At 44.3% G+C, this 10,456-nt stretch overlaps 1 protein-coding gene across 1 annotated transcript in view; it reads left to right on the top strand.

The window, feature by feature from the left end:
- TTLL9 (tubulin tyrosine ligase-like family, member 9) overlaps positions 1 to 10,456 on the top strand; it is a 106,428-nt gene that overhangs the window by 94,401 nt on the left and 1,571 nt on the right. The window contains 4 exon segments of the mRNA XM_006860771.1: positions 4,400 to 4,458; positions 5,284 to 5,480; positions 6,969 to 7,082; positions 8,321 to 8,445. Coding sequence (XP_006860833.1) covers positions 4,400 to 4,458; positions 5,284 to 5,480; positions 6,969 to 7,082; positions 8,321 to 8,445 — 495 coding nt within the window.

The following is a 10,456-nucleotide window of genomic DNA, read 5'->3' as shown; positions in this document are numbered from 1 at the left end:
CGAAGGCTGTGCTCTTTGATCTTCATCAGTAAATGTTTTAAGTCGTCTTCACTTTCAGCAAGTTTAGGCGACTGTTAATCCGAATCTAGAGTGCTGACTCTGGAAAGGGCCATGTCCTCTTTCAATATCTATAGGCCCAGCATTCCTTGAAGATCCCGCTGTGTCTTGACATCCATCTTCCTCTGCATCTAGAAGCTTCACGGTATAGGGACTTCAGGTCCAAAGGACACACTCTACTCCTGGCTTATCTTTCTTGGTGGCAGTAGGTCCCTCTGATCTCTTTTATATCTCAAATATACAACCTAATCTGATGGATTTCATCTGGCCTCATGAACATCACAGAAGTGAGAATTCACAACATATAGGATAAACACATCAGATCAGGGCCGATCACATCATGGGAGTGTGAGTGATTACATCATATTAGGTCTCATCATAGAGATGATTACTATATCTTAACTACTAAACCACAGAGAATTCTGGCCCAGCCAAGTTGACCCAAACTCTTAACGACCACAGTAGTATATCTTAGATACCTTTTCATATTACAGCATTTCAGTCTACCTTGTTTTAATAGCTGCAGAGTCTCAGGTAGAAGCTTTATCATTCACTTCACCATCCTTCAGGGGTGATTTAAGTTGTTTCTACTTGTTTACTTTCATAGTGTTGCAATGGATATTTTTGTATTATGTGTGCATTTGAATCGTTGTGGTAAACTATATATGTATCTATTACATCTGGTTAAAAAAAATCTTATTATTTTGTGATCCAAGGTTGGTGTATACTCCCCTAAGGCAAATATGGCAAAATAAAAACTCTGTTAAATCTAGGTGCTAGGTACATAGATTTTGCTTAAGTTCTTTTCCTGTATATTGTGAATATTTCAAGATTAAAAGTTTAAAAAACAATTTAAGAGAATTAAACATTTAAAATTTTTATTAAAATAATTTATAAGAAGGGGTAGGACATAATGTATATTTACTCATTGTGAAAACAGTGAAGTCTCATTAAATGGACACTAAACTTCGGGTACCCTGGCATGGCGCTATGAGATAAGCACTGGACTGCTAACCACAAGGCCGGTGGTTTCAAACCCACCAACAGGTCCTCGGAAACCCTACATAGGGTCACTATGAGTCAGAACTGACTCAATAGCATTTAACAATAACCCCCGAGGGAGACTTATTTCTCACACTGTTCTAAGTTTTTCAAAACAATAAAATAGAAAATGTTAATGACTGGAATAGGGTTTTGCCTTAGAACTTGGAACCCTCGATTGGCATTTCCTTTTTGTGATCCCTTTTAAACTATGCATCTTTAATGCCTGGAAACTGTGGACATTTCCCTGATAATCTTTAACCAGCTATATTTTCTCTTGTATGTTTTCATGTCCTTTATGATCTCTCAGGGTCATCAAGTTTTTGTTTAACAACTGAAGTGGGTGTTTCATGTGAGAAAACCATTAGTCTGCCATGCTTGGCCCGTCAGTGTCTTCTCTAGTGATGTTTGCCTTTAGTGTTGGTCTTGATACCTGGTTATTTTTATTTTTAAGTAGTTGACTCTGCCCATTGATTTTCTCTGTGACTTCTAATGTCCTTTTCTAGAGTTAAAGAACTCTTTCCCCCAAAACAATTCATCAACTCAGGTTCCTACACATTGATTTTGATTATTTACTTACTGTTTCTGGGCTGTTTGGTCCATGGAGACCTGATTTCAGTTTCATTTGGAAGAGGGGAGAGTCTGAGGACTTCTCCCCTGTCACCTCTATTTCCTCTTTTAGGGCTGGCTTCTCCAAGGCCCCCAGACCAGCCCTGCTTTCTCCGCCCTGAAGGCATCAATCTTACAACACTGGGCTGGGCGAGGTGCTTCCTCAGTCCAAATGAGCGATTTCCTCTCTTAAGCCAGTTAACTCATCTTCTTGGAACATCGTCTTTTTCAATTTTGTGCATAACAGTTGTATTGGAATATAACACATATACCAAGGAGCTCTGGTAATGTAGTGGTTATGAATCGAGCTGCAAACCTCAGGATCAGCAGTTTGAAACTACCAGCTGTTCTGTGGGAGAAAGATGAGGCTTTCTGTTCCCGTAAAGATTTATAGCCTCGGAAACCCTGTACAGGGTCACTGTGAGTTGGAACCGACTCCACGGCACATAACAACAACAACAATGCACATACCTATAATTCACTACTATCAGTGTCTAATTCAGTGGGTTTTAGTATCGTCACAGAATTGTACAATGATCACCACTATCAATTTTAGACTTGTCATCACCCCCAAAAGAAACCGTGCACCTACTGGCAGTTACTCCCTGTCTTCCCCCAATCCTACCCCCAGCCCTATACAACCACTTTCTGTCTCTATACATTTGCCATTTCTGGACACGTCCTATGATGGAACCAAACAATATGCAGTATTTTGTATCTGACCATTCCACTTAACGTAATGTTTTGTGCTACAGATGTGTAGCAGGTATCAGTATTTCATTCCTTTCTTTTTGTCTTACTACTCAAGTTTTAATATGATGGGGCTTCAAAAAGCTCATGGAAAAATTCCATTGTCTTTTCATTCCATTTTAGCATGAACTTTTTTTTTTTTTTTTTTTTTAATGTTTTATTGTGAATTATATGATAGTTTACATGGGAGAACTTTAGTTTTACATCCATTCCATCGTATATCATCTCACTGCCATGGTTCCAATCCCCTCCATGCATCATCAACCACCCAAAGGGTATATCCCAGAAACCCGCTCCCTACACTTCCCCCTCCTCCCCCCAGTTTTCGGCCCACAGTCCCTTTCCCTCTCTGGGTCCAAAGTCCCCATTCGCTTCATCACTCCACGTCATCATCTCTGTCTCTATCTCAGGCAACTCTGTTTCTCTGGGTAGGGTCCTGCTCTCCGCTCTTCTCCGTTGATGGTCCCAGAGGCCTCGCTCTTATCCTGGAGAATTAATCACTCCCTTCCTTGTTATAAAACTTCTACCTTTGCATTTCCAACCCTCATAGTCCGTCCTGATAAGCATTATTCACTACAGTATCACGAGTTACCCATCTGTATCTCCTTTCATCAGCTCCACCCAGACAGATTGAATAGTACCTACTGGAGCTTCTGCCTTCTGCCATTTTAGCATGAACTTTTGAAGCCCCTCATATTATACTTTATAATTTTTCTATTAATTTTACTTCAGTATTAAATAGATCAAGAACTACCTGTAATTATTTAAACAGAAAATACACATAATGGAATCCTCTATATTATGTTGTTATTAAGTGTTGTTAAGTTGGTTCCTACTCATAGCGATCCTGTATAGGGTTTCTGAGGCTATAATCTTCTCGGGAGCAGAAAGCCTCATCTTTCTCTCATGGAGTGGCTGGTGAGTTTGAACTGCTGACCTTATGGTTAGCAATCCAGTGCTTATCCAGAGATCGCATTACACACTCATCTGTTAATGGATAGTGAGTTGCTCTCACATTGTAGCGATTCTGACTAATGGAAATTTGTGCACCAGTCCTCTGTAGAGAAACTGAAACCACAGGACCTGTCTAATGTACCAGAACACAGAGAAACATGGTTATAGGGGAATTCGATGTGGGTCAGTAACCTAGCACCTCTACCCACCTTCTGTGAAATGTCCCAGAGAAGTCTGGTCTTACCGCCATTTCATGAGGTTTGGGAATCCATCTTGTTCAACTATAAGGGGCAGGATTTTGAGGAAGCATATTCTAATTGACTTCCACTCAACTTCTCTGAGCCGCAAAGGTCTCATCTGCTGTGAGATGTGTGTGCTTGAAGAACAATTGAGAACACACTCTCTCTGTAAACACTGGAAGCTGCGAAGTGAGCCGAGGTCATTGATGCTCATGAGAGCGAAAGGCCGACTCTCAGAGCTGGAATCACTTCTCTCATATTCCTATAAAGAAACCACCCAGCCTGAACCCCTCAAGTAACAGGGCGATCAGTATAGCCTAGATATGTCCTCAGTATATTGTGTTCTTTGCTTTTTAGGAAGTTTTTTTCTCACCTGAGTTGAAAAATTATAATATAAAAACATCAGCTGCACCAGGCACTGTGAGAGGCACTTTCTACACAGTATCTGATCTGATCTTTCAAATAACCCTGTGAAGGAACTATATGACTATGTACCCCCATTGACTATGTGGAGAAATAGGCTCAGAAAGGTTAAATGACTTGCTCAGGGTTCCACAGCTGGTAAAGATACAGGCAAGATTTGAACCCAGACCCTGTTGATTCCAAAGTCCAGGTAGCTGACCTCTGGATGGTTTTGCAGTCTTCCCCATCAATTCCCAGGCAAGAGTCTTGGTTTAGTCCCTGGGGCCAGGAGGAGCAGGGCTCACCCTTCTTGTCCACACTGGCCCTTGACCACCAACCTTTGCCAGATGTTCACCTCACCAATGTTGCTGTGCAAAAGACGTCTCCCGACTACCACCCTGAGAAGGTGAGAAAGCTGGGTTTCTGCTCTCTAGGGGCCAGCCTTTTGGCACTGGAGTAGGGAGGTGGGAGGGTGTCAAGGAGACCAGGACAGACGTCTTTTGGGCCCTTCGTGCACTGGTGAGACCAGACCCACATCTCACATTCAAAGGGCCCAGGGCCAGGGAACAAATCAAGACCCACTTTACCATCTGTGTAAATATTGACAAGTTATGATTCAAACCATCCTCCCTCCTTGACAATTACACTAGTCCTGGTGTGGCACTGTGGGTTAATGTGCCAGACTGCAAAGCCATTTGAACTGCAAAGTCGGTAGTTCAAGCTCACCAGCTGCTCCTTGGAAACCCTATACAAGGTCGCTATGGGTCGGAACCAACTCGATGGCACTTAACAACAACAAGAAGAGCCTTCAAGGCCAGGTTCAAATGTAGCATTCTTAGACTTCTCAGAGTTAAGGGCTAGAACAGGGGGCATGGGAAGAGCTGGCCCCCAACTCACATGTACCACCTTCTTTCCCCAACCCCAACCCCATCCCATATGGTGAAGGGGGCCTTATGTAGACACACTCCTGCATTGGGCACTCCTGGGGCCTGGGTACACACATGGACAATACAGTCTGTCCTTAAGGAGGAGGCCTACCCAGGTCGTTTGGACAGGGACCTCCGGGCTGCTCAGACCCTGGTCTAGAAGTGGGGACATATTCCCTGAGACCTGCAGAGCTACCTCATAAGATCTACCTCATAAGACAGATGTAGGCAGAATCCTCCTAATCACAGGAGGTCCTCCTAATAACTGAGGATCCTCCTCTGTCAACGCGGTGTCCTGGCCTCAGGGCTGCAAGTGGATGCTGCAGCGTTTCCGGCAGTACCTGGCATCCAAGCATGGGCCGGAGGTGGTGGAGACACTTTTCAGCAACATGGACAACATCTTTGTCAAGAGCCTGCAGAGTGTGCAGAAGGTGATCATTAGCGACAAGCACTGCTTTGAGCTGTACGGCTATGACATCCTCATTGATCAGGACCTCAAGCCGTAAGTGGGCAAGCGGATGGGTGGTGGGCGGCCCCAAGAGCCAAGGGGCATGGTGGCCCACTTTGCACCCAGACTTCCTGGGTTAGAATCTTAGCTCCACCACTTCCTACTTGTGTCACCTTGGGCGTACTTTCTTTCTCTGTGCCTCAGTCTGCTCTTCTGTAGAGTGGGGATGATCACTGTACCTGTATTTAATTTATTGAGATGTTTTGAAAAATAAATGTGATGCTGCCTACAGAGCACTGAGCACAGTACCTGGTACTAGGAGGTCTTTCCTGAACATCCTCGGAATCAGGGATCCTTCCCGCTCCTTCTCCCCCTGTAGCAGCAGGCAAGGAACTGTCCCTCTAGCTGTCTTGATGCTTTGAGGATGCACAGTGCCATGTAAGGCACTATTGTTGCCATGCTGATCCCTGCCGAGAATTTGGTGCATGCTAACAATGCCCAAGGGAAGGTGGAGCTGATGAATAGAACAGGTTTGAGCTGGCAGGGACTGGCACAATAGGACACCTAAGCTCAGGGGCATGGGGGAGCTTGAGATCTCATAGCAAGTCAAGGCCTGGGACCTGTGTTCCGGGGCTGAGCTGCTCATCTCTAGCACTGCTGGTCCCAGGAACTTACTTGCTACCCTAGGTCACCCTATAGATGTTGAGGAGCATTCTGAACCAGGAGAGGTTCTCTGGAGCAAGCCCTAACTCAGGCCCAGGTAAAAAGGCGACAGGGCCCAGAATCAGTGGGTCTGTCTCCTTTGCCCCTACAACAGGATGTGTCTGTGAGGCATTAGAGCAGATACTGAAGTGGGGACAAGTGTGGGAGAAGGAAGCACATAGAAGAAAGCCTGTTTGGGGGGCCTGGTCTCCCAATGACCAGGCCTCAGCAAGTCCCTTCCCACTCTGTCTGTAAGGTGAGGGGTCACACAAAACTAGAAGTGGTAAGTTGGAGGCTATTGGATTGCTTTGGACTTACAGACACATTGAATTGGACCCTCTGAATGTTTTGAATTTAAATTCACTGACAATCTCTAAGACTTGGAAGATGTTCACACAAAGACCTGAATTTTGCATTTTCTGGAAAAATCAGACACGCTTGTGTTTCTGGGCTCACCCTCTACAGGGCAGCATTCTCTTGGAGCTGGCCATAGATAACTTTTTAGATGTGGTCATAGCCACACAGTTCGCTGTAGTCTCCACCCTCCCATCCTGTCTCCCCAACACCTAACATGGCAGTTTGGCTGCTTCTTATGCTGGGGCCGCTTCTTATGCTGGAGCAGAGCATGAGGCCACCATAACCGATCTCACCCCACCAACTTCCCTCATTATGTCTGCCTGGCCTCTGTGAGGGTCTTAAGTTTGTATTAATTTACCGCCCAAAGTTTTAGCCACTAGAACCCTCCTTCATAGTGGAAAAGTGGAAGGAGCCGCCCAGTCTCAGTGGAATCCTAGAGGCTTAGGGACCAGGTCAGCCTCAGGCTGTTCCTTTCCTCCCCAGGTGGCTCTTGGAAGTCAATGCATCTCCATCACTGACGGCCAGCAGCCAGGAGGACTATGAGCTCAAGACCTGCCTTCTGGAAGACACCCTACACGTTGTAGACATGGAGGCCAGGTCAGGGAGGGCAGCCTTGCTCTTGCACCAAGGAAGAGAGAAAATTTGGGACTTGAGTAGGTGTCAGAGATAACTCTGGCCTGATTCACCATTTTACAGATGGAGAAGTCAAGATAACCACACAGGGTCCACCTGTTCAGGGCAGAGCTGGGGTGGCTGTAGCTTTCTGAGACTCAGTCCAGTAGACTCTCCTAATACTTCCTAGCTTTGGGACCCTGGGATCCTGGGTCAGTCACTTCACCTTTCTGAGCCTTCTTTTCCTCATCTGTAAGATGCGAAGCATGTCTATCTTGTTAGGTTAGCTTAGCAAGATAATGTATTGGGAGGCACCTAACTTCCAATAAGTATTCAAGAGACAGTTATATAGGGTTATAATGATGTGCTTATATCTCGTCTTCATCTTACTCAGGACTGCTTTAATAGCAAACTACAGAAACTCATTTTAAACTGGCTTAAGCAAAAAGGAGGAAAGGAATCTATTGACTCATATAGTGGAAAAACTCCAGGTTTAGCTTCAGGAATGGCTGAATCCAGGTGCTTTCTTGGTTGGTTTACCTACTCTCTCTGTTTCTGTCTGTCCATCTCTTTCTCTCATTGTCCGTCTCCATTTATTTCCCCTATATTAGCTTTCCCCCAATTATTCCAGCAAAAGTACTAGGATTGCCTCTCATTGGTGGAGATTGGGTCAGATGTTCAGCCTGAATCAATCCCAGTGACTCTAATTGACTACACTGAGGTTTAGCGCCCATCTCCCAGAACCAGTGGCTGAAGGTCAACTGCACCTGAGCCCATGGACTGAGGGTGGAGGTGGAAGGAGAGTTCTCAAAGGAAAAGCTGAGGGGTGCTTAGACTGAAGGCAGGTGAAATGGATGCTGAGCAGGTAGAAACTTCAGGTGTTTCATTCATCAAACACTTGAGCCCCTCCTGGGTACCTGGTCTTGTGTCAAGCACTGAGACAGTAAAGGGCAAGCCACACCCAGTCCCTGCTTTCCCGGAGCTTATGGCCTGGGGAGAAAAGCAATCTTAAGCCAACAATCACAAGTAGGTAATGTTATCTAGGGCACGTGTGGGAACTAAACCAGAGAACAGCCCTTCTGAAGTCCTTGGGGACCAGGGAAATGTCCAGTGAAGAACAAAGGAATTTGTACAAGGTGGCCACAATTAGGATGCATGGAGAGACCTGTCCTGGGCCTTAGGTATGCACCTTCATTAACCCTTTGTGTCTCCTGCCTGTCCAGACTCACAGGAAGGGAGAAGCGAGTCGGAGGCTTTGACCTCATGTGGAATGATGGTCCTGTAAGCAGAGAGGAGGGGACTTCTGACCTGTCTGGGATGGGGAACTTTGTGACCAACACACACCTCGGTACGTGGACCAAGTGGGAAATGGGCACCAGAGATGTGTCATAGCAGGCGTCTGGAAGTCTAGGAAGAAGCCTGGCACACTGATTAGATTGACTTCAATCTGCCACTTCCCAGCTGTGTGACCTTGGAAAGGTACTTAGCCTCTCTGTGGATCAGTTTCCACATCTGTTAAATGGAGAAGAGTTTTGGTCTAATCTAATATAGAGATCCTGAGTAGTGTAATTGGTCAATGTGCTCAGCTGCTAACTGAAAGGTGGGAGATTCCATTCTACCCAGAGGTGCCTCTGGATAGAAAAACTGACAAGCTCCTTCCAAAAACATCAGTCACTGAAACCCTACGGGCACAATTTTACTCTGACAAACGTGGAGTTGCATGAGTCAGAGTTCCACTTGACGCCAACTGGTTTTACTGTCATCATCTCAGTTTATACCTAGAACCCAAACTGGAGCCTACAAAGAGACATTATATTATTCATCTGTCAGCTGTAAGTGAGGGTGGTTTTCAAGAGGCGCCAGTGGAAAACAAACCAACAAAAATATTTATAATATGTTCAGGGAAATTAAGGTCTTCAGTGCTTGACTTTAAAGTTGGTATTTTAAAAAGTGAAATTTCCCCCGATTATAAAAAGAACTCACACTCATTGTAGAGTATTTGAAAACTAAAGAAGGAAATTAAAAACCGTCCAGACATAACCATCCTGAACAATCTGGTGTATTTCCTCCCAGTTTTTTTAAAATGCATATTTTTATACTTTTTGTTTTACAAAATTGGCATCAGCTGGAGTTTTGAGTCCTACTTTTTCACATAACGTTTTCCCATGTCATTCAACAATGTTAATAAGATCTTCCATTTTGGAAGCAGGACAAAAATACATTTCATCTCTAGGCAGCTTGTACTGTCATTTTACAGATGAGGAAATGGTCTCCAGATGTTTAGTAACTTGTTGAAGGTGTAAGTAGTGAGCCAGGAATTTAACTCAGGTTTGACTCCAAAACTTAAACTCTCGGCTACTGGCTACTGGACTTTTCTTTCCTTACCAGAGTTACAAACACATTACCACACAGTTGCAAATGAGTCTAGCCTGTGTTGTCATGGTTGTTATGTACCATTGAGTCAGCGCCAACTCATGGGGACCCATATATAACAGAATGCCATGTTATCTGGTCTTGCACCATCCTTACAATCTATGTTTGAGTTCATTGTTGCAGCCACTGGCTGTGCCAGTCCATCTCATTAACTAACCTTTATTAACTAGTCCTCTAGTTAACTAGTCCTCTCTTTCACTAACCCTCAACTTTACAAAGCATGCTGTACTACTTCAGCAATTGGTCCTCCTGTTGACAAGTTCAAAGTAACTGAGATACAGCCTCACCTACTGGCTTCTAAGAAACATTCTAGTTGTACATCCTCCAACACCACAATTCGAATTATGTCCATTCTTCTATGGTCTTCAGCTTTCATGTATATAGGAGACAATTGAAAATACCATGGTTTGGGTCGGGCGCACCTTAGTCTTCAAAGTGACATCTTTGTTTTTTAACACTTTAAAAAGGTCTTTTGCAGATTTGCCCAGTACAATATGTCATTTGATTTCTTGACTACCAATCATTGATGATTGGTCCAAGGAGATAACAATCTATGACAACTTCAATTTCTTCACCATTTATCATGATGTTGTGTATTGGTTCCATTGTAAAGATTTTCATTTTCTTTGTCAAAATTTGTTAAACCAATTCCTTATAACTGGACATTTGGCAGTGTTCCAATTTTTTACTCTTCATAAATGATGCCAAAATGTCATCTTCTCATAAAAGAAAATTCTGGCTGTTTCCTTGAGGACAGATTCCTAGATACATATATTGTTGTTGTTATGTGCCGTGGAGCCGACTCATAGCGACCCTGTACAGGGTTTCCGAGGCTGTATATCTTTATGGGAGCAGAAAGCCTCATCTTTCTCCCGTGGAACAGTTGGTAGTTTCGAACTGCTGACCTTGCAGTTCCCAGCCCGATT

Source organism: Chrysochloris asiatica, unplaced genomic scaffold, assembly GCF_000296735.1.
Source record: "Chrysochloris asiatica unplaced genomic scaffold, ChrAsi1.0 scaffold00039, whole genome shotgun sequence".
NCBI lineage: Eukaryota > Metazoa > Chordata > Mammalia > Afrosoricida > Chrysochloridae > Chrysochloris > Chrysochloris asiatica.
Note: the sequence above shows the minus strand (reverse complement) of the source record. Positions and strands in the feature narration are given on the sequence as shown.